We start from the raw sequence: 25,286 nt of genomic DNA, 5'->3' as shown, positions 1-25,286 counted from the left end.
AAAAAAAAAAAAAAAAAAAAAAAAAAAGAAAAAAGAAAAAAATATGACCAAAAGAGGTTTGGGTAAAGGAGGGCCATGTGTCTTTGGAGTCCTCTTTAGGGGTGCCAAAGCACCCCTTCCTCCCATCACCTGGTGGTGAGTTACCTCCCGAACACTTAGCAAAGTCTATTTCTGCAAAAATTTCATTCTCACCTGAATTTTGGAGCAATGCTTCATCTTGTCCTCTTGAGGTATGGTATTGGTGACTACTACTGCTTCAAAGCACGCATTGTTAATGCGAGAAATGGCGGGACCAGAAAAGATTCCATGAGTCAAGATAGCATAAACTCTGGTGGCTCCAGCTGAGAGAAGTCTAGAAGAAAAAGAGTTGATCTGGATTAATCTTACCTGTTACTACAGAATCGGAGTTAGGGAGTATATTAGCTTGCTTGGGCTACCATAACAAAATACCATAGTGGGCGGCTTAAACAACAGAAATTTATTTCTCACAGTTCTGGAGGCTGGGATGTCCAAGATCAAGATGCAGACAAGGCAGGTTTCATTCTGAGGCCTCTTCTCGTGGCTTGTAGGTGGCTGTCACCTTGCTGTGTGCTCACATGACCTCTTGAGCATGTGAATGGGAGAGTGTCACCAAGCGGTCTCTTCTCCTAAGGGCACTAATCCCATCATGAGGACTCTGACCTCGTGACCTCATCTAAACCTAAATAACTTCCAAAGGTAATTCCAAATACCATCACATCAGGAGTTAGGGTTCAACATATGAATTTTAGGAGGACACAATTCAGTCCATATCAAGGAGAGAGAACTGCACTATTTATGAACTTACCTGAATAGGTTTGGATTAGTGTAAAAGACTGTTGTGGCACAGACTGCTGTGCTTAACAAAATCCATCTCCTCTTCTTCCTGAGCACATAGCCAAACTATAATTCCCAGCCTCCCTTGCATAATTAGGTGTGACCATGTGGCTTAATTTTGGCTAGTAAAATGTGGGCAGATTCAATGTAGACCATTTCTTGGCTGGACTTATAAAAATTGTACAGGGGTGATCCTCTCCATTCTTTTTCCTTTCTGGCTAGCCAAAATGGAAATGTGTCCCAAGATAATCTTGGAGGCCACATGTAAAAGATGTAGCACCACAAGACTGAAAGAGTGTGGGTCCTGAACTATTGGTTAGAGAAAAATGAGTCCAACCAGGAATACTCGCATTGGAGTGTGCCATGGACGAGAAAGAAACTATCGTGTGATACCACTGACATTTCAGGGAATTGATCTGTTATAGCAATTAGTACTACCTTACTAATACAAGGATGAAATGGATTTTCTAAGTGTAAACTCCTGGATCCAAGCCAGGAATCATCCAGCACCCAAATACTTTTTTAGCGCCTATTATGTGCCAGACACTATGAAAGGCGCAGACACATGGGGGTTAAAAAAAAAAAAAAACACTATAAGAGACAATGCTGACCACAGTGGCTTGGATTGCAAGCAGGGAGGAGCCACTTAAGATTTTGAAGGAGAGGAGTGATGGGATCTAGTCTTGGTCATAGGAAGGTTAGCAAGTGCAAAGGCGATGTGAAAGATGGACTGGGGAGGTGACAGACTGGTGACTGGCAAGAGAGCAGAGCAGGAAGCAACTTAGAACAGTGCAGGCAAGAGATGAAAAGTAATATGAAAACAAAAAGGAACAGCTAAAACAGACAGTCAAAAGGTAAGGTCAAAGTTTCCATCTCAGGTAAAATATAAAGATGAGAATACATTTCTGTCTGCTCAGATCTGTGGATTTCTTCCTTAACTCATTAAAACGAAAAACTATCAAAAATAGAGTGCTCAGGGTGATGAAAAACTTTGGAAACAGATAGTGGAGATGGCTGCACAACACTGTGAATGTAATAAATACCACTGAATTGTAAACTTAAAATGGTAAATCTTGTTATATATAGCTTAGCACAATAAAAATTGAAGTAAAAAAAAAAAAAAAACCTAAGAAAACCTGGAAAAAAAAATATCCATCAACTTACATGTATTTATCATTCGAGCCTAGGGTGATGAATATTTCCCAAAGTTACCTATCTCCTCAATTCAGTTAGTTCCAAAATGAACTGGCAGGCTAAAGGCATTCCGGCAGCAGTTGTTAGTTTTACTTCTAACCCCCAGCTCCAACACACCGTACTCACTTGTCAGCTGCATGGCAGATTGTGCCACAAGTGTCAGCCATGTCATCCACTAGGATGGCCACCCGATCCTTCACATCTCCCACTAGCACCATGCGGTCCACTTCATTGGCCTTCTTCCGTTCTTTGTGAATCAAGGCAAAGTCCACGTTTAACCGGTCTGCAATGGAGGTCACTCTGCAAAACGGGATGTTCAAAGTTCAAAGATGTGTGTTTGTGGCTTCTACAACAAAAGAAATGGACTAAAAAATGAAGAAAAAAAAGAATAAAAAATAATTTAAAAAAATACAACTATTTAGGTAGGATTTACACTGTGTTAGGTATTATAAGTAACACAGAGATGATTTAAAGTATACAGGAGGATGTGTGTAGGTTATATGCAAACACTATGCTACTTTATATTGGGGACTTGAATACCCATGGATTTTGGTATTCACAGGGGTTCCTGGAACCAATCCCCCATGGATACCAAGGGATGACTATATTCAAACTTAGATATCATTCATTTCCGGGTAGGGGATAGACACACATCCTCGCCAGTCCTGGGAAGCAGTATAAGGCTAAGGCATGTTTATTTAATGAACTGGCAGCAGAAGGGAAAAGAGAGAAGACTTCATTAACTAACGCTGGGAGGAGCCGGCCCATAGCTCACTAGAGAGTGTGGTGCTGATAACACCAAGGCCACAGGTTCAGATCCCTGTATAGAGATGGCCAGTTAGCTCAACATGGGAGAGCATGGTGCTGACAACACCAAGTCAAGGGTTAAGATCCCCTTACCGGTCATCTTTAAAAAAAAAAAAAGAAACTAATGCCAGGAGTGCAAAGACCATCCCAATTCCCATCATGGAAGACCTGTGACTAGAGATGGTGGTGAGAAGTGAACCTGAAGCTGGCAGGAGAGGAGCAGTGCTCAGCCTGTTCCAATGCCTGTGCCCTCACTGCTCCCCTCAGCAATGGTGGCAAAACATCCACCAACTGTCACTGTCAACTATACCTGGACACCAAGCTTGGGAATTCCATTTACGAATGCTAGAAAGAAAGTTATACCAATTAATCAAATTGGGCATCTCACTGTACAGCCCAAAGTATCTCCAAATCAAAACAATTGCTATTTTCTTTACTTATTACAAGATAATAGAAACCAGACTAGAAGGTGGGGTAGAAGACAAATCTGTCTGGTGACAAAGTACCACATAATTCACTCAAACAGAAATCCATTCACTGTAAATGACAGAGAGCTGTCCCAGTGACACGTACATCCATCCTCCACTGTTCCATCTTCATCATGCACGAAGATGAGGCCTGTGCTTTAGGTTTTATCTTTTTTTTAAATGTAGCATTGATCGAGCTCTATCATTATGTCCTGTGTCCCTTTTGAGTACGGTCACATACCTGAGTTTTACTGGATAGAGGAGAACCTGTGACCATACTGTAAGGTTTGAACCACCATCTGGGCAACATTTGTACCTTGATCTAAATGAACCACACCCTGTGCTCTCCAGCAGTAATGTTTGGGCACATAACATCAACGGTAACATATCTGCTTAGAATAATTACTTATCTGAGGCATAATGCATGATTAGTTCAAATGTCCCAAACCGTCCGCACTCAATGGCCAACAAACTCAGTGACCAAAAAGCATAAAAAGGGCTAGAAAAAGTAACTCTCTACGCTCCTGAGTGCAGAACTATTGTGCAAATCACAACTACACGGGGATCTCTACCTACTCCCCAAACCATGCTAAGACAGAAGTGATAGCCACTCACTTGGAAAATGCTCCATCACTATAAGACAATTATAACGGGAAAAAAAAAAAACCCAAAACAAAAAACAAACAAACAAACAAAAACCAAGTAGCAATAAGTCATCTACCCAAGGCAGTTTTCCTGTATTCAACTTTGGAAAGAAAACCTGTTTGATTATTTCAAATGTGACAATTTTCTAAGTTTCATGGCAAGATGTGAAAATAATGCCCAATAAGTTAAGACAAGTATGACAACTACCAGTAGGGGGATGTTTTCTAGGCTCTGTCCCTAGTATTATGGAGTAAATGGTGATTACATGGGACTCATCAAGCCATACATCTGGCTGGATAACAGAACTTAAGTTCTCAGCTTATCAGTTTTGTTGAAGTTACTGAAACAAAGAGGTTGTTGAGAAACAGCCACTGAAGATTAGAATGGCTTTTAGAAAGTTCTGAATTAGCTTTTCCTAATCATCTGTGTTTTGTAGCTCTTCATTCTATTTCCACAACAAAAAGAACATGTGTCATACTTTTGAATACATTACTAACGAGTAGTGCACTAATGAAATCAAGAGCTCTTAGTCTAGGGCCAGCCCGTGGCTCACTTGGGAGAGCGTGGTGCTGACAACACCAAGTCAAGGGTTAAGATCCCCTTACTGGTCATCTTAAAAAAAAAAAAAAGAGCTCTTAGTCCGCACCATGTGAGCTGTAAAGTATTATAACTGGCAACCCTTGGTATTCAATTTGTCTAAAATTTTAAGATCATGGCTTTAAATAAAAATACCACTCTTTATTTTCTTTCCTGCCTAATATTTTAATCCCAAAGATCAAAACGGTCTAACCAACAGCATTATAAGAGGTGTGTAAACAGCTTACTTGTTCACTAATATGTGGTTGATAGCATCTGCCATTCATTAGAAAACCAAATTTCTTACCCTTCCCAATAGGTTTATAGCAGTGTTGCTAGCTCTCTAGTGCCAAGTTACTAGTGTGTTACAGTCAAGCCTACAACACTATGACTATCTAGGGCCCCCTTTCTGTCTTGTCTTTCAAGTAGTGATTTGGACCAGTAAAAAAGTGAGCAAAACTATATTCAACCCATGTCCCCGCTACTGGTACATCCATTTTGAAGTACTTAAAAGCTGCCACTTGGATAGAAAAACATCACTTTCTGACACAACTGTCTGGAAGATTTTCCCAGTACTCTGGAAAGAATACTAATTTCCACCATACCTCTTAGCTCCACCAGCGTCAGGTGAGACAATAGTGCAGTTCCTCCACTCAGAGATATTCTCCCTTATCCACTTCAGGACAGCTGGCTCTGCATACAAATTGTCCACTGGGATATCAAAAAAGCCCTGCAGAAAGAAGTTGGATCAGTTTTCCTTCATCTTCCTTCTCTTCCATCTATAGATACCTAACACAAAGAAAGTACTAACTTGTGCCAGAGAATACCTTACTACAACATTCAAACTGATAGGAAAGCATATGACAAATTGTAAAAATGGCTTCCTCAAATCTCAAATCTCGGCCATGTGAGAATTCCCAGTCTAGATCAGCAAAGCCAGACCTCAGCCAACCCACAACTTACCACAGGAAAATGGGTGAGGCCCTTGTGAAGAACAGCCAAGTTCAGACAAGACCATAAGAACTGCCCAGCCAACATGCAGACTCATGTGTTCATAAATACTGCTTTATGCCACTAAATGTTAGGCTGGTTTCTTAAGGAGCAAAAGCTAACTAGTAAACCAATTAGAGATGCTATGGTATATAAACTTAGTGGAAGCTATTCATAATAAATGGTCACAAAGAATAACTAGAAGTCAAGAGATCTGTGTTCTAATGCTAGTTGACACAAATTAGTTTTATTTCTCAATTAAGTTGTTTCCCTTCTATAAAACAGGTATAATCCCCTGTCCTATGTACTTCATTGGATTGCCACAAGCTTCAAATAACAATGATTTGAAAGTCTCTTTCAACAGTAAAAAATAAAAGTGGTATTCTACTCCCCTTACTCTGGGTTTATGCTAGAGAGTAGATTCTAACATCTGTGGCTCTAAAGTTAAGACTGTGAATATTTAAGGGGAACAATAATGGTAACAACAGCTCCCATTTGCTGAGTACCTGTCGGCAGTCAGGCACTATATTATGAATTAATATCTTATTTTATACTCACAATAATGAAAACGTATATGCTCAGAGAAGTTAAGTAAACTGCCCAAGGTTATAGAACTAGTAAGCAACAGATCCAGTATTCAAAGTGTCTGATCCCAAAGCCTATGTTCTTCCCATAATACCAGATTACCTCCCGATCTAACCACCCCGGACGATTAAGATCATGAACTGTGCTTAAGGTGAATATGTTTAAAATGTTGTCAATATCTAGTTTATTTGAGCTGTACTTTGGCAGTTTTTGGTTTCTCTGCAGTTTTTAACATTCTCAGTCTTCCCCGCCCATCTTTTTATCCCACAATATTTAGCTTCCACTGATACCTGAATTTGAGAAGCATGTAGGTCCATGGTGATGATATGATCTGCACCTGCTACAGATAACATATTTGCGACAAGCTTGGCTGAGATTGGAGCCCGGCTCTAAATGGAAGGGAGGAAAGGAAAAATAAAAGCCAAAAAGCCAATTTGAAAAACAATTAATTTGCCCAAGAAACATTTATTTATTGTGCACCTACTATGTTTAAGGCACCGTGCTATCAGGAAATTCACAGCAAAAGACATGGCCACTGACTTGAGTAGATCGTAATCTAGAACAAATATTAAGTGGAACATCACTTTTCCAACTCAGGATACCTATTTCAGTAAACACCTTCCTAGCTTTCACTTTCTTAACCTCATGTACATATTTTCAGTCTATTCAAGTGTTTCCAATGCTCAATTATTCAAACTATGCAGACTTTAAAAATCTTTTTAAAAATAATTTTATTAAATTCTCTTTTAATATGTACATACTGAAACCTATATAACATCTAACACGTCAAAGTTTAAAGATAAATCACAGAATGGAAATTACTGTTTCTTTTATAGATTACCTTACTCACTACCTTACTCATCTGGAGGTCAACATTCCAACAACCTTAACTCTCTCAAATAAAAGGTAAACATGCCTGCTGTGCTGTAAAATAGCAAAGTCCATGCCCTTTGGTTTTATGTATATGCCTTATCCTCTTATACACCAGATAAGGTGAGATTACACACACACGCACACACACGAGGGTACTTCAAAAAGTTAATGGAAAGATTTGTATTATCTTTTAATTCTATTTTCCCACAAACTTTCTGAAGTACCCTCATATATACATTACCAAGTATTCATGTAACAGACTTCAAGTTTTATGAAGACGTCACAACTAGGATCCTGATCTTATGACACTTTGAGAAGATCTATCACAGTTTAAAAAATATTCTACTCCACAAATTACAAACGTGTTGCTTTATTTAAACCAATTATAAGCCTACTGTTTTGAAGATATGGTAATATCTAGGAAAATGAGATTTAAAAAACAGTCCCTAAATATATATATATCTGATGGTTGAGGAACTTTTTTGTGACTTTAGGCAAGTGTCCTGTTTCAGCTGCTTAAAAAAGATTCTGCCCTTACCTTATCCTTCTTATCCTGCCGGGCATAAGGGAAGCATGGGATGACTGCAGTAACCCGGCTAGCTGAAGCAATCTTGCAGGCATTAATCATAATCAAAAGCTCCATTAGATTGTCATTGATTTCACCACAACCACTCTGAACAATGTAGACATCCTCTCCGCGTACACTTTCACCAATTTCCACACTACAATGGGGAAAGAAGGGCAACATAAAACAATAGACGTTTAAGTACTATATTCTACGTCTACAAACAGTAAGGTCTAAAAAGCACAGCTTCCCTACTAGTATGTTGTAAATGGGTTACAGCTACATGTGGATACTGATCCCCTCAGACTTCAGGAGATCCCAGGAAGGAGCCCCTATACCAGAAGCAGTTTACTTCCTCAGTTTACTCCATTGCACTATACAAATACTACCATTTTCTACACGTGACATGACATGAAAAAGACTGCCTAACACTAGTCTAAAGTACTCACAAGTAATTAGACCAAAATTTCAGTAGGCAGTTCATATCTCATTTTGTACAGGTAAATGTAATGTGAGTGCAAATTCAATTCATCACCTGTAACTGTTACATAATCCATACATAACAAAAGAAGTAGAAGTATCATAAAGATGAATCACTACTCTTCTATAATGATGCTTTCTACAGAAGACAATACCACCTCTATGTATCACAATTCACTCAATAAATATTAAATGCTCATATGCTAGTCACTGTGTTAGGTGTTAGGGATTCAATGGTGAATAAAACAGATGTAGTCTTTGCCCTCATTCTATGCTAACTTTACTTTGGTCCAATCAGTAAGTTTTGTTTAATAAATCTCCATAGGAAGTTACTCTAATTAAGGAGTAGGGCTATATTTTATCAGAAAATGAAAGCTTCAATACTCATACTTGGGTCCCCACCAAGAAAAACTTATGAGCAAAAAAAAAAAAAAAAAAAAAAATCTAAAACCCTCATGTGGGGCCCCCCCCAAAAAAAACTTATGAGCAAAAAAAAAAAAAAAAAAAAAATCTCAGTGACACCTAAAAGCAGTACCGTTTTCCCAATTAACCTTCTAGCTTCTAGGTGTCTGTGTGCAGACAAGGAGTAGATCAGAATGGCTGATAACCCCTCTTGAGCAAGAGAAAAACTTCAGTTCAAATCAAAAGACAATACAGTTATTAAATCAAAGATTCACACTTTTACCTCCCTCTAACTCTTCTATCTTCTGGTGTGGCTTCAAGAACTACCTAATGTCCTATGACTGTTAGGATCAATTTTAACCCACTCCTTTCTCCCTCCCCCACAACTTCAAGGAACGTTATGAATGGGACTTATATCAAAATCATCATAAGTAATTCCATTGTCCAAAGAAGCTGATATAAGAGATAATTACTTACTAATTCCTTTTTAAACCAAGTAGCTATTGAAGGGATCCTACTTTTAAAAAGAATAGATTAGTGTACATTGTAAAGCAAGAAAAAAAATGAAGGCAAATAAAAAAAAATCAAACCAGAAACCAATTAAAACAGGGAAGAAAGATGAGATTCTCGGCAGCCAGAACAAAAAGGAAAACACCATTTGCTTAGGATATCTGAAGATACACCTTCTTCAGGCACTGAATTCAAGAAGTATTTTATTCTCCGGATCCTTATGCTCAAGTACATTATTTGCTCAAGTCAATAATCTAAGTTTCTATCTCAAGAAACTACAAAAAGAGCAAAATAAACACAAAGAAAGCAGAAGGAAGAAAATAACCATAAGAGCTGAAATCAACGAAATTAAAAACAGGAAAATAGAGAAAAATCAATGAAACAAAAAGCTGGTTCTTGCAGGCAGTAAGAATCAATTGATAAACCCCTAGGAAGAATGACAAAAACAGCCTCACTGAAGAATTCTACAAGCATTTAAAGAAGAATTAACACCAATTTTGCACTCTTTTCCAGAAAACAGATGGGGAAGGTACATTTTCCAACTCATTTTATGAAGGCAGTATTAACTCAGATACCAAAACCAAAGACAATATAAAAAAAGAAAACTACAGAGGGGGAGAAGACGGTGGATGTGGTTACAACAGGGCAACAGGAAGGATCCTTGTGGTGATGGAACCGTTTTTCATCTTGACTGTATCAATGTTAATATGCTAGTTGTACACTATAGTTTTTATAAGAAAACTATAGTTTGGAAAAACTGATTGGGAACCTTGGGAAAACTGGGTAATGGATACACTGATCTCTGTATTATTTCTTATAACTGCATGTAAATCTAAATCACCTTAAAATTCAATTTTAACAAAAAGTGCAGTATTATACCTTGTGTATGCTTGAGTCAACCATTACTGGAGCCCTTAATGAAAGCTGAGGTCGTTAAGAATATAACTAAAAACAAAGGCACTTGTATAGTCAGTTAAAAAGCCTAGCCCAGCTGTATTATTTTCTGACAAACTATGTGAGGGAATTTGGAGAACTTCGACTTTAACAGCTAATCTGAGAAACAGCTCATTTCAAAATATTTTCTCCCTAGCTTATGGGCCAGCCACACTCTCTTCTTTACATTCCTTGAACACACCTTTCTCCACTTCACAGCCTTTGCACATCTTCTCACTACCTAGAATGCTCTTCCTATAACCACCTCACTCATTTTTCAGGAATCTAATCAAAATACCTTCCCTAATCACCTTCTCAAAAGTGACTTCCTGGACAACCTGTAAGATTAAAAGTGACTTAATCATATCAACCAATTGCACTTGTATGGACCTTATTCACATATCAATTCAAACAATCTGAGAAAAAAAACCTACACATTTAGTAGATAAAGAAATTTGAACACTGGCTAGCTATTTAATATTAAGGGATTACTGTTAATTTTTTTAAAGTACAATACTGTTATTGTGGTTACTGAAATATATATGGATGATATAATATCTATGTTTGCTTCAAAATAATTTAATTGTGGGTGTGTGTGTGAAGGGGGAATAATAGATGAAGCAAGACTAGCCATAAACTAATAAACTGCTCAAGTGGATGATGGGTGTGGGGGGTGAGGGGAAAATTGTACCATTTTCTCTACTTCTGTATGTTTAAAATGTTCCATAATAAAAAAAGTATTAAACAAAGTGACCCTCCCCAGGTATTTTCTCATCACCCTGGTTATTCCCTTCAGAACACTTATCACAATTTGTTATCACCCTGTTATCTATGTACTTGTTTATCGTCTGTCTCCTGCACTAGAATGCAAGCTCCATGAAGGCAAGGACCAGAACTGTCATGCTCACCAGTATCTCCAGCCAGCCAGTGCCAACGACATGAAGAATGAAGAATGAATGAATGAGTGAATGAAAATGAATGAATACCTCTCAGGATTAGTCTGCCTCTTGCATCCACCCACTTTAGGCAGACTATGAACTGGCTGCAGGCCTGCTACTGGGAAAATTTAGAAAACTGACTTTTATCATCCTTTGCAAAATAATTCACTTTTGTTTGGTTCTACGCTGGAGGAAAGTAGAAACAACACGTTTCTTTAAAAGATTTTGACAAATCCGCTCACACCCTTTTGCATAAGATACTTGTATGATGTTTAATTTGGGGTAGAACCACAACCTGATGGGCCTACCATGATGAGATAGTAACAAAGAATTTTATGGCAGGATCCTTAAATAGTGACACTGAGCAAGGTAATGAACAATATAGCAATTTTGTGAACCCCCATGCAGCTCAACTGACATAGTCGTCTACCCTTTCTTTTTGTTTTAACTTAGGATACTTAATTTGATTCAGCTTTTATATGAATTTTGCCTGATCTTCAGCAATAAAAAGTAAAAGGATAAGTATCCTCTATGCTGAGGACATTTTATTAATCACCAAGATCAGCCTTAAGAAACAAATGAATCTGTTGGGAATATCAACTATGCCAAAGCCAAAACTGCTTTCTGAAGACATTCTTCAAAATTCAAATAGGCAGGGGCCGGCCCGTGGCTCACTCGGGAGAGTGCGGTGCTGATAACACCAAGGCCACGGGTTCGGATCCCATATACGGATGGCCGGTTCGCTCACTGGCTGAGCGTGGTGCTGACAACACCAAGTCAAGGGTTAAGATCCCCTTACCGGTCATCTTTAAAAAAAAAAAAATTCAAATAGGCAGGAGGGAGCCAGGTAGGGCTTTCTAGAACAACTTCCAAGTTTACCAAAGTGTAGGCCCTAGAACGGCATAGGCCAGCATGTAGCCACTGGTCTCATGAGATTATTGAGTACTTGAAATGTGTTTGTCACTGAGGAACTGAATTGTTTTTAACTGATGTGCTTTAAGTGAAAAATATCTAACTTATTTTGAAGACAGTATAAATAAAAGAGAAAATATATCTCAAGTTTATACTGACTACATGTTGAAATTATATTTTGGATATATTGGGATAAATGAAATATACTAAAATTAATAAAAAACTCAAATGGATAGAATTAAATAACACCTCCTGGAAGTAGGGATGTTCTGCAAACTACTCATTGTGGCAGAACCAAATAAGAGGCAGTGGTCATTTAAAGGGACTTCTCAGATCTTCCATACTACTAACACTGCCCTTTGAGAGGTTCCAGACTAAAAGAGCCCCTTCTATGTTTTATGGTATGCAACTTGGGGTTTTGACCAAGTACTTCCAATATTTGAGCAAGTTCAAAATGCAGAAAATTTTAATTCTGCCCACATTTATCCTCCATACCTCACTTCTTCTTTGACAAAGATCTCCATTTCCCTGGGGGAGAATGAAAGTCAGGCACATTGATTTCCAATAATGTCAACTTTGCCCTCTACATCTGGTAACAGAAACCTATGGCTCTTGTTTCACTCAAGAACACAGAATATCATTTGTGCTACACGCATTCACTTGAGTCAGGTTGTCTGATAAGGAGCTAGAGAACAAACGTACAGTTTCATAATTGTTCCAAGACAGTACAACAGACAGGCTAACTATCCACTCCTCTAGGTTTTTAAAGCTTTATTATCATCAAATAAGACCAGAAAACAACATACTTAGACCATGGTGGATTATGTCCCTTTACATATGCCTCAATTATCAACTCAATATAAAAAATACCCACAAAATTGCTGTATTGTTCATTACGTTACTTAATTTCACTATTAAATGTTACCACCCATAAAAAGAATTCTTAGGATTTTGTGCCTGGAAGTCTCTAAAGAGTTTTATGAAAATAAAAACTACATAACCCACTGCATATGCCTTTATTCCTTTGGTTGTCAGGAAGCCAAGGGATACAGTTAAAGTAATACTAAACTTCAGTAATCATTTTATGTTAAATTCTTGGCACAATTACTGTAGTCCTTTGTTCCATAAGACTTCTGATATCTATCTTCTTAACAAACCATTTGTGACTATCATGAAACACACTTCAAATCCATTCTTGAAAGTAAGGTATTAGTTATAAAATTAAATTATCACTGCCAGTTTAAACATCGGAGAGCATCTGATAAATATATAGCTTTAGTAGACGTGATTTGTTTTTAATTATACATTCTAACATCACATAAGGCTTGAAGAATAATTTTTTAAAAATCACTTAGCTCACAACCGAACACATCGCTAGTACCATTTTTGTTATATCACTTAATAAGCAACGAACGGTTCACCCATTTCCCAAAGCCAAATTTAAAACTAAAACTCACCCTCAACATAGAAAGATGTTTGTTATAACAAGGCATGCATCTACTAACTTGAAAAAGTTATTTAACTGTTAAAAATAAGGTAGTACGAGTAAACTAGGACACTTGTTTTACTGTGTATAATTCTTTTTTTTTCACCTTTGCTCACTTGATGAACTGCATATAATTCTACTAATCAAGACCACTCTTTCTAATAGTACTATAATGTACAGACTTTGACAAAGCCTTAAGTTCATGAACTACATACACTCAGATTATACAGCTTGGTAATAAACAGTTCAATGAAACCTCTAAAAATCTTATTATTCTTACGGTTTCCTCTAAGTCTAAGAGATAAATTACAGCAGTGACTGATAGAAGAACAGTTGTACCTAAAATCTTGTTTGCTCCTAATATAATCTATTAGGTGGAAAGACCTAGTTCAGCAATTTAGAGGGTAACACTCCTTGTTCTCTCCCTCCAGCTAATGGAGTGTTCTCCAAGTGGCTTTGGGCCAATCATTCTCCCAGCAGTTCTGGAGAGGCCAGAGGACTGGGTATGTCTATCCAATGAGTAAGAAAACTAGTTTCCTCTTTTCCCTTTTCTTCAGCACCAGACATAAGTGCATCCCGGCATTGAATGTTAAAAATCACAAAAAGGAAATAAAGTAAACCTAAAAGGCAGATGGTATTCCTAAGAAAAACCTCAAGAATTTAGACTATGGAGATGTTGGCATGTACAAAGTACATGGGATAAACTAAACAAAGGATATGGTTCTTAGGAAAATCCTAGGCAACCAAGGTTAAAGTCTTCCCTCTCTCAGACAATACAGAATAACCAAATATACCTAAGTTATTTATCAATATTGAGGAGAATAGAGTCAAAATTTTAGTATATACAAAAGTTTCAAAAGCCAGGTGAGATAGCGTACCAGCAAAAATCTAAAGCCATAATACCCAGAGATGGGCAAGTTACTTAATCTCTGAATCTTAGTTCCCACCTCTGTAGAGTAGCTCCCCACAGCAGTGTTGAGGGGATTAAAACAATGTGTAGAAAGTGCTTAGCATAGAAACTAGCACATCTTAAGCATTCACTATACATTAAATATTAACAATATTGCTGATGAGACTGGAGATTGGTTCAACTTTTCTGGGGAGCAATTTAGCAATAGGAATCAAAAGCCTGAAAAATAGTGTGTATCCTTTAACCCAGTAATTCCCCTCCTAGTGATTTATTCTAAGGAAATAATCAAAGATTTACGTTCAAGAACTTTCATATAGGGCCGGCCTGTGGCTCACTTGGTAGAGTGCGGTGCTGATAACACCAAGGCCACGGGTTCGGATCCCATATAGGGATGGCCGGTTCGCTCACTGGGTGAGCATGGTGCTGACAACACCAAGTCGAGGGTTAAGATCCCCTTACCGGTCATCTTTTAAAAAAAAAAAAGAACTTTCATATAAAAGCATTAGATCAAAAATAAGAAATATCGACTAATAGAGATTTGGTTATCTAAAATTATGATATAACCATAAGACTATACAACTATTTAAAATCACACAGACTAAATAATAAAGTGAGAAACTATTCAAAATGCAGTCAGCCCTCTGTATCTGTGGGTTCTGCATCTGGGGGTTCAACCAACTGTGGGTCAAAAATATTTGGAAAAAAATTCCACAAAGTTCCTAAGAACAGAACTTGAATTTGCCATGTGCCAAGTACTACATTGAATCCACACAAAAGAAGTGATGTGTAGGCCTTGTATTAGGTATAAGTAATCTAGAGGTGATTTAAAGTATACAGGAGGATGTGCACAGGTTATATGCAAACACTACATCATGTTATAGCAGGGACTTGATCATCCTCGGATTTTGGTATCCGTAGGGAGGTCCTGGAACCAGTCACCCATGGATACCAAGGGATAACTGTATATCATAAAGTGAAGAAAGCTATGAACAATGCGTTTTATATTTTTGAAAAATTATATAAACACACAGATATGAAAAATAACATAAACATCTGGGAAGTCATAAATTAAAATGTGAACAGCTTATCTTGAACAGTGGAATTATGATGGATATTTGTTTTTTTCTTTTGTCTTCTATGTTTTCCACATTTTCTGCATTACCATCACCACCCTTTCTTGCCAGCATTACGTGCTGCACTTATTACGTGCTGGACAATGTTTAAAGAACTTTACTCCTATCTCATTTAATCCTCACAGTAACTGTATGGGTAGATTCTACTTTACAGATGAAATTACTGAGGCAAAGGAAGGTTAAGGATTCATATCTAGGTTCTGTTTCCAGTGTGCCATAACTTTTACCCTCTATTTGTGTGGGGGGTGGGAATGGAAGATATGTATGTTTCCTAAATAACTGAACTGCCAAGGACAATCCTGATTTCAGAAGAAAAGCTACTCTGCTAAAGAAAGCACAACCCCCTGAAATTCTGCCACATTATAGCAAATAACAAAATTGTTTCAGTTGAAGATGGACTCTGCAATTCCTCATCTGATGACCCACAGCACCCACTCAGTTTCCCTGTCCATGGACCCACAGCACCCACTCAGTTTCCCTGTCCATGATCTTTATTTTTTTTAGCAGCTGGCAGGTTAAGGGGAACCAAACACTTGACCTTGGTGTTACAAGGCCATGTGCTAACCAGCCAGCCTTTGTCCATAATCTTTAGATCCTGAGAGTCACACAGCAGAGCAGTTACCATTTCTGCAGTGTAGAAAAAACAAAGGTTGGTGGGGGAGGGAGAGGCTCCATAGACAACATATTTGATTATGTTCAGAAAAGTTAAGGAACCCAAAAGCTAATGATTAAGCCAGAAACAAGGAAACCTAACCAGTCAGCAATTTTCCATGATGGGCTTATCAAAATCAATCACTAGAAAACTAAGTTGTTCTCCCCCTCCCCTTTCCCAATATAGTCTCAGGTTCTGGTGTGTTTCATTATGCAGAAGGCAGTAGGATTAACACAAGGAGAAAATAAAGTACTTCATGTTTTTCCTAGAAGCACAGGGAAAGGATTTATAACCACAGGAGTCAAAGAAAACCTCTAAATGAAAAAAATTCTTGTCCCCTAGCTATACTGCCCCTCAAAAAGTCTGGTCTTGTTTTGTCTTCTTTATTAAGGCCCATGAGCCATAATGGTGTGGTCAAAGCTAAAGACAGCAGCCTGTAAGATTCTTTTGACTAAAGTATTGCCTGGTTACAGACAGCATCAGTATCTGCACTATTATTTGCATCACAATTGGTGGCACAACCCAAAAAGAAGCGGTCCGTTACAGATGGATATTTTTATCAGCTAGGTCTAAAAAAGATAAGGGGATTACACTTGGAAATCACTTTAAAGTAAAAAAGTAAACAAAAGCATTTGGGAAAAAATGTTCGAAGTAATTGTAACTAATTTAACTGACCTTTAAGTCAAATTTTTTCCCTTAACAGATGACTTTATCTCTAAGATAGTGGGCACTGTCCTGATTTGATAGATAGGCTAACAACAGAACAAAGTACAATCAGAAGATTCCACATTTAGGTGGAAGGAGTACTCAAAGAATCAGGAAACCAAGTTATCTCTAAAACGGTCTCAAGCTGCGGGTAGAGGGTAGAAAGGGGCGGAGGAGCAAGTTTTACTGGCAAAGCAATGATAAAAATTCAAGTTGCAATGCACCGTTCATACCGGTCTTCCACTCCATTATCTGTCCTCAATTATCTTAACATTCAGGTATAAAATTGTTTCCTACATTCCTCACACGGCGCTAAGAGATATGGACAGTCCAGGATAGATCGTTAATGAAAAATATGCTTTCATATTATCTGTATCACTAGCTGCACGGGGGAAGGTCAAAGATTTCACAATTAAGGTTCCCGAAGACTTTCGGATTGGCTTAAGCTGGAGATGCTAGTTATCAAGGATGCAGAGCTAATGCATCACTTTATTCGGTCAATTAGATTTAAGTATAATATGGCTCAGATTATTCGGTAGACGATTCCAAAGATGTGAAAAGCCAATGTTTGCCAATCTAAGGGAAGTCCTCAGTAATATTCTTGGTGCCATCAGTACATCAGTTCCCTCAACACCAAACTCAACGGATACCACTTCGAGTTGAAAAGACCAAGAGGACTCAGTACGCGGTAGGTTCTCCGACGCAAGCTAGTCTAAGAGCTCAACAGCGAAGCGACAAAGCCACGTGTCTCCCGGCCGAGGCTAAGCGTCCGTCCCATCCCGTCGGCTCTAGGCAGACACTACCCCCACATTGGGTCCCGGATCCGGTCCCTTAAACCCAGCAAGCTTCCCCTCGTGCTCCATGTTGACTCCACCCCACCCCACGGTGATTAGGAACGTGACCCTCCCGCGAGAGGTTAAATAACGGAAACAGCCCGCGGGGCACGCTAGCCACAAATCTTGGAGCCTGGCTCATATCCTTTTTATTCTGCTGGGCACAGAGGAAACATGGGCTGATTGCAGCAACCCGGCTGGCTGAAGCAATCTCGCAGGCATTAATAATGATCAAAATCTCCATTAGATTGTCATTGATTTCACCACAATCACTCTAAACAATGTAGTAGACATCCTCTCCACGTACACTTTTGTCAATTTCCACACAGGTCTCCTGGTTGCTGAATTTCTTAGTCACCACCTTGCCTAGCTCCAGGCCCAGGCGGTCAGCAATTTTTTGGGATAAATCCTGGTGAGAGCTGCCGCTAAAGATCTTGATATTCGGCATCTTGGCCAACTGCCCGAGGCGCTTTTCGCTCAGCGAGCACTGCTGCCGTGGAGACCGAAACGGGAGTCTGCCCGGAGACTCAATACCAACCGCTTCGCGTTGCTACTCCGCCATCTTACATTCTCGCCCGGCGCGCGGCTCTAAATTACCCGGCGCTGGGAGGAGGGGTCATCAGAAAAGTCCACCCCCCGCCCGCCCCGATTAGCTGAGCGGGGGCGAGGGGCGGAGTCCTCCCTGTAGCCCCGCCTCTCTCGGGTTCACTCAGATATTGGCTGGAGGGCATGAAGGAGGTGGGTCTGAGAAATACGCCCCCACCCCTTAGTTTGGCGGTGGGAGACAGGTGACGAGAGAGCACGTGGAGGCGTTTGACCAGGGATGGAGGGATGCTGGTGAAGCGCAGGGCCAACTCTCCCGCAAGCGGTAAGTCAGCCGCACTTGCGTTTTCTTCTTCTTCAGCACAAGAAAGAAAGTCTGGCTTGGATTTAGTTTCCTTTAAGAAAATCTGTTTATCAGTATGGCAGCCACGTGAGTCTGCATGTTTCTGAACATGATTTTTATCTCTTTATAAGGATGGGGCTGAATTAAAGCACTTTTACGTCACAGAGAGACACCCATCACACAGGAGCATCCAAAGGGCTTGTTTGCCTTTTGTGATTGCATGCTGCCGCCTTTGCCTGGTAGACAAGTCCCAAAGGAACAATGTCTGAAGGCATGCCACCGGGCTCATCCGGAGACTGCAAGAGAAAGTAGCACTTTGTTTCTAACGCAAGGACCAAGTATGTTCAAACAAGTGTGGATTTTCCAGAATATCTAGGCAATAAAGATCTGATTTATTTAACCCTTGGAAAGGAAGGAAAATATAGTATACTATGGGACTTGTGATAAAGAGCCCTGAAGGAATCAGAAACCTGGTTTTTAGTCCTGTTTGCCTCATGTGAGCCTAAATGTCATCATCTGCATACTGCTAATGTGACCATTTACACCATGTTTTATTATCTTTATGATGATACTTGCTAATTGGGCCAAAGTGAGCCTTTACTCTTGCACCATGTTTTCGTTAAGCATATTCCAACTGTGGGTGAGGAGAAGAGAAAAATCATACGATTTTAGAATCAAAGTGACTGTAGTGCTCATAACTACCAACTATAAAAATCGAAGGGACTTCAGAGATCATCTAGTCTACTAGCTTCATTTACATATGGTGAAACCGAGACCCAGGGAGGGAAAGGGATTTAAGTGACAAAGAAAGTACTCAAAGCAGCATCCTATCTTTCAGCAGTGCCCGTGGAGGACCTCTCCTTCTGACCTTTTGTCACACTTTTACAAGTTCAGAAATTTAAGGTAGGCTCATTCATGGGTAGTGTATAGGGAGAAAGAAATAAACTGCAAGGCAGAATATTAGTAGTCGACCATCATAGTTCATTCATCAAATATTTACCGAGTGCTTTATTGCATATAAGGCAGTGTGCTAGGTATTGAGGGGACGACAAAGTATTTGCCTCAAGGAATTCATTCATTCATTCATTAAGTATCTATTGAACACTTTTTATGTGCCAGGTCCTGTTCTCTAGTATTTTCTTATGGTAAGGAGTCAAGACTGGAAGCAGGAAGACCAATTAGGAGTTGGCTTCCTAGGAGGGGAGAAACGACATTTATACAAATAATTACAAGGCATGGTATAATTTAATACACTATCATAGAGAAGCCTGCGTTGGGTAAAGGGTAAGTTGCTGTAACAAAGAGACTCTAAAATACAAGGGCTCAAGTAAGCCAGATTATTTCTGTCTTGCATAAAAGGCGGACTGGGCTAGGCCAGTGGGATAACTCTGCTCCATGCTAGGGTCGTAGGAACATCCACATTCCAGTTGGTGAGAAGAGGAAAAGAAAAGAGGTACAGACAAGGATTTCCTTTTAAGCAAGTGAGATGGAATTTGTCCATCTCACTTTCCCTCACATCCTTTTAGCAGGAGCTTATTTGCAAGTCCCACCTAACTGCAATAAAGACTAGGAAAGGTTTTGTTAGGGACCCCTCTGGCTTGGTGTTAACAGATTTTTTTGGGTAAAGTCTCAGGTGCTAGTTTTACCAAGGATAAGTGATACCAAGGGGCCTTTCCTAGCACCTTTACTGCCTTGGGGGTGGCGAGAAGTACTGTATAAGGCCCTTCTCAACGTGGCGAGAGAGGCTTTGGGATTCAGGTTTTAATATACACTTGCTGTCCCGGGCTCAGTTTAAAGTCTGAGGGGGTGGTGGGGAAAAGGATGACATAATAGAAGGCTGGCCTGTTCCCTAAGAAGATCCCTAATGAGCGAAAGAGTAGGGAGATACTGGCCTAAAGGCGATGAGCTTGAAGGGAAAGTTGTGAGAGTGAAGGGCCTACTGTACATAAGTTCGAGGGGGCTGAGGCCTGTGGGTTTGCGGGGAGCTGCCCATAGACGAGTGAGTGACTGGTGGGTAAGCCAAAACGGATGATTTCTGAGGTGAGAGCATGCATTACTGCTGTAGCATCCTCTGAAGTGCAGGGAAAAGCCTTAATCCAACCTGAAAAGGTATCTGCTAGGGTTAGAAAATAGCGTGTCCTTTTGTAGGAGGAGTAATATAAGGGCTGAAGAAGGTGTAGTAGGGATTCATAGCCTAAATGAACTGAATTATGGAAATCTAAAAGGATTTGCTCAGCTTGTGTGGTAGGGAGGACATAGCAACTGAAGAGAGTATACCAGTTGTCCTTTCTTTGTGCTCCCAATTGTTGGAGGTGTTGTATTTCTTGAGGTGTGTATTGGGGTGAGGGCATGGGGGCTATGAGAAGGACCTGAGCAGGAGAGGAAGAGTGGGGGCCTGGTGATTGAGCAGCCTGTTTTGCAGTTAGATCTGCCAGTTTGTTTCCAAGGGCTATGGGGTCGTTGGAGGTTTGGTGTCCTCTGCAGTATATAACCCCAACCTCCTTTGGGACTTGTGCAACCTCAAGAAGTGTCTTGAAAAGAAGTCCATTTTTTATGGGCCCTCCCTGAGTGGTCATGTATCCTCTCTCCTTCCATATGGCCACACAGGACTGTAGGGTGTGGTGAGCATACTTAGAGTCAGTGTATATATTGACTTGTTTGTTACTTGCCAGAGTGAGAGTGTGGGAGAGGGCAATGAGCTCTGCCTATTGGGAAGTGGTGTTAGAGGGGAGGGGGCAGCCTCAATAGCTTGTGTTAGATTTACTATGGCATAACCTGCCCAGGGGGCGGGCATGGAGGTGGTGCTCCCATCTATGAACCATGTACGTTGGGGCCACGTAATGGGATGTGGGGAGATGTGAGGAAAGGGATTGAGAAAGAGGTCTAAAGCCTCTGTGCAATTGTGTTCTAAGGGTCGTGTGTGTTTTGAGATGAGAGTGGCTAAATTTTTTTTTTTTTTTTTAAAGATGACCGGTAAGGGGATCTTAACCCTTGGCTTGGTGTTGTCAGCACCACGCTCACCCAGTGAGCAAACCGGCCATCCCTATATGGGATCCGAACCCGTGGCCTTGGTGTTATCAGCACCGCACTCTCCCGAGTGAGCCACGGGGCCAGCCCTAAGAGTGGCTAAATTTAAGGGAGGGCAAGGTTTGAAGGAGAACTGGGAATTTTCAATCGAAGTAAGGTGAATAAGTTGTAGGCAGGAAGGGGAGAGAATTGACTTGGCCTTATGGCTGAGAAGGTCTTGATTGTTTGTTGTTCAAAAGTTAGTTTAGAGCTTTCTTGTGTTAAAAGCATGGCTGCTGCCAAGGCCCTTAAACAGGGAGCCCATTCCCGGGCTGTGGATGCAACTGGGGAGAAAATATCTCCTGCCTTTTGTCCCCAACCCCTGACAGCCAATCCTTGGGTTTTGGTGATGTATAGGATAAAAGGCTGAGATAGGTTTGGGGAGGGATAGAGCAGGGGCTGTGAGGAGAGCGGCTTTTAATTGATGGAAGGGAGAATGAATGGGCTTTGCGGAATCGAAAGGAATGGCAGGATCCCCTTTGGCTGCCTCATAAAGTGGTTTTGCTAGCACACCAAAGTTACGAATCTATAGGCGGAGATATCCTGCAAGCCCCGAGAAAGAAGGGATTTCACCCTTTGTGGTAGGAGTAGGGAATTCAGAAATTAGCTCTGGGGCTGGCCCGTGGCTCACTGAGGAGAGTGTGGTGCTGATAACACCAAGGCCACGGGTTCGGATCCCACATAGGGATGGCCGGTTAGCTCACTGGGTGAGCGTGGTGCTGACAACACCAAGCCAAGGGTTAAGATCCCCTTACCGGTCATCTTTAAAAAAAAAAAAAGAAATTAGCTCTGGTGTTGGGGGTGAGGTGGACTCCCAAGTAGGTGACTGAGGAGAAGAAATTGGGGCCTTGCTGGGGGACACTCAATATCCCCTGGGCCTGTGAATCATTGTAGGAGGGGCTACAAAGGAGGAGGTCATCCACATGTTATATTAAAGTGCTAGAGGTTGGAGGAAGTTCAGATTAGTCTTGAGCTAAGGCCTGGCCTGGAAGGTGGGGGCTGTCCCAAAACCCCTGAGGTAGTACTGTCCAAGTAAGTTGTTGGGAATGGCACGTGTCAGGATTAGTCCTGTACTAAATGGTATGAGCTGTTAGCCTTTATAACTGGAAGGATGGGTGTATTAAAAGGCGAATGGGTGGGGCCGAGCCCGTGGCACACTCGGGAGAGGGCGGCGCTGGGAGCGCAGCGACGCTCCTGCTGCGGGTTCGGATCCTATATAGGAATGGCCTGTGCGCTCACTGGCTGAGCACAGTGTGGGCGACACCACACCCAAGGGTTGCGATCCCCTTACCGGTCACGAAAAAGCCAAAAAAAAATAAATAAATAAAGGCGAGTGGGTAGGCTGTGAGAGATAAGAAAGGAGTTTGTTTATAAGGGGCTTTAACCCTATTAGGTGTTTATTAGCAATGGGGTATGGTGGGACATCAGGGAACAAAGAGGGGTTCCACAGCTTAACAGGGATAGGGGAATGGTGCCTAACAATAGAGAGAGAAGAAGTGTCCCATACTAGGGATTAACCTTGTCCGAGGGGGAGGGGAAGCCCCAGGGGCCAGGTCTGTGGCAGCCTGTAACAGGAGTATTGTAGCTGGAGTTAAAGTGTTTAGGGTAAAAGTAGCTTTGAATTTGAAAAGAATGTCCTGTCCCAGTAAGGGGGTTGGGCATTGAGACATTATTAAAAATGTGTGTGTGAATTGGGTGTGTTGTAGCGTGTAGGAAAGGGGTTGAGTGATCCGTGGGTGGTATTCTGATCACATGACCCCTACTATTGTGATAGAGGATGGGGTTGTTGGTCCTGCATATTCAGGAAGTGGCCCCTGTATCGATGACAAAAGAGATCAGCTTACCTGCTATGAGGTGAGTTACCCTGGGCTCATGTGTGGTGACCTTCATGGGGGCCTCGGGCCCTGGGCATTGTCAGTCCTCCTCCTGGGCAAAGCCGAGAAACTCCGGTAGGGATGACCATGAAGCCAAAGGCTGTAGGTTGGGGACTGAGCCACTCCCTCTCTGGAGAGTGGAACAGTCAATCCCCCCCAGTGACCTGGCTGTTTGCAGTGAGGACAGGGCCCAGGAGGGAGCCTGGGGTTAGGACAGACCCTTGCCCAGTGGCCCACTTGACTGCATTTGAGGCAGTTCTCAGGCGGTTTGCCCCTTGAGGCAGCCGGCTTAGGGGTATGTGAGCCTCGGATGGCGTTAGTCAGGAGCTGGTATTTGGCCTGATCTCTTTTGTAACGATTCTTTTTTTTTTTCTTTCTCTATTGTTAAAAACCTTGAAAGCTGCATTGAGGAGGTAGTGTAAAGGGCCATGCCTGCAGGGGAGTTTGGATCTATACGTGTGTATTTATGTAAAGCCTCAGAGAGGCAGGTTAAGAATTAGGAGCCTTTTGGAGGCCATAAATCAAGTGTGTGATCATGTTATCCCAGAGATCCCGATCCCTGTGGCCAGCCTGGTGGTCCCAATTTGGGTCCATGCAAGAAACAGCAACGGCTCCCACTGGCCATCTGTTATTTTGAGCATGTACCTTGTCTGCCTGTTGTTGAGCCGCCATCCAGACCTGCTCTCTGTCTTCAGGGGACAGATATGTGTCTGGTTTGGACTGGAAGAATCCAGTTGTTTTTTTGATTTTGGAAGGGTCTGAAAAAGAAGGGGGTATGTACCTGGATAATTCCCTCCATCCCAGCCACTTCACAGAAGTGTTATAAAAAGCCAGAGCTGAGGTGGGGTTGTTACCTGACAAAGGGGGAGAAGGAGAAGGGTTGAGTGGCTGAGGATGAGTGTCTTGAGATCAGGTAGAGGGAAGACAGGGAAATGTGGAGGGGCTGGTGAAGGATTTGGAGTGTACAGAGGTAGTTGAGGTGGCCCGTGTGGGGAGCACAGTAGTCTGACGGATTAAAAGATTTATCCAGCCGAGTAGTCCAAATCCAGAAGGGGAGGTCAACCCTGAGCTAGGAGAATTTGAGACACAGGACAGTTTTGACAGAGAGAAGAATGCATTCAGAGATAGGAGAAAGCCTGCACAAGGAATCTCCCCATCTTGCTGCTTCAGTGAGAGTATCTAAATCGAGAGTGCCATCTTGTGGTCATTTGGATCCATTGTAACGAGGTGTTCAAGTTTTAATGTCTACCTGGAGGCGAGAGGTTGTCCAGGAGACAGCCCAGAGGCATAGAGCATGGAGTACAGTAGAAAATGAGAGGTCTAGGTTTGGATTGTGAGTATCCCATTTAGAGGGTGAGAAGGGAATGGGCAGTCCTGGTAGGAGAAGGGTGCCAACAGAGAGCGTCCTCTTTGGTGTCCACCTTCTTTTCAAGAGAAAAGCCATGATCATCTAATGAAGCGTCCTTCAATAACTGGGGGGCACGAGAAAAGTTCCCTTGGCCAGGCACCTGGGCTTCGTAGAGACCAGAGTTGTAGAGAGTAGTTGGGGTAACCCGTAGAAGTGGGCAGGACAGACCCACTGACCCACCCTGAATTGAAGCCAATGTTGGCTGTGTTGCTCTGAAATGGCAAAAGGAGAGAGTCCTGAGTGTACCCAGTTTGGCAAGTCCAGGAAGGGTGGCTGGGAGCCAATCAACCCAAGAGAGAGGGGATCATCCAATGTTGGCCACAACCCTTCCCGGGTTTTAGCACCATAATGAAAGAAAGTGAGCCAAGATGCCAGGTACTGATCAAGCTTTATTAAAGGAAAAGCATCTGCCGGGCTGCACCCAAAGTGGGGGAGAGAACAGGGCTGCCCTCAAAATAGAAGACAGCACCAGGTGTGGGGATGGTAGAGCTTATATAGTGCACCAAGGGCTGGCTGATACAATCAAGGAGGAGCATTATGTTAATGTGGAAACTATGCAACCAAGGTGGAGAATTGTGCCCTTGCAGAAGCAAAAGGGTTT

The 25,286-nt window shown here is 41.4% G+C and overlaps 1 protein-coding gene across 2 annotated transcripts in view; it reads right to left on the bottom strand.

Moving 5' to 3' along the window:
- PRPS1 (phosphoribosyl pyrophosphate synthetase 1) overlaps positions 1-18,013 on the bottom strand; it is an 18,633-nt gene extending 620 nt beyond the window's left edge. Inside the window, exons 1-6 of one of the 2 annotated variants that reach the window (XM_008581432.1) lie at positions 17,744-18,013; positions 7,531-7,683; positions 6,410-6,508; positions 5,150-5,274; positions 2,176-2,349; positions 193-352 (exon numbers count right to left, since the gene is read on the bottom strand). In XM_008581432.1, coding sequence (XP_008579654.1) covers positions 193-352; positions 2,176-2,349; positions 5,150-5,274; positions 6,410-6,508; positions 7,531-7,683; positions 17,744-17,899 — 867 coding nt within the window. In that variant the 5' untranslated portion in view covers positions 17,900-18,013. Of the gene's footprint in view, positions 1-192; positions 353-2,175; positions 2,350-5,149; positions 5,275-6,409; positions 6,509-7,530; positions 7,708-17,743 lie in introns of both variants that reach the window. The other variant, XM_008581431.1, reaches the window with a different exon arrangement.
- Positions 18,014-25,286: the final 7,273 nt, after the last annotated feature.

The sequence above is a fragment of the Galeopterus variegatus genome, unplaced genomic scaffold (genome assembly GCF_000696425.1).
Source record: "Galeopterus variegatus unplaced genomic scaffold, G_variegatus-3.0.2 Scaffold2355, whole genome shotgun sequence".
Taxonomy (NCBI): Eukaryota; Metazoa; Chordata; class Mammalia; order Dermoptera; family Cynocephalidae; genus Galeopterus; species Galeopterus variegatus.
This window is presented reverse-complemented; position numbering and strand designations above follow the sequence as displayed.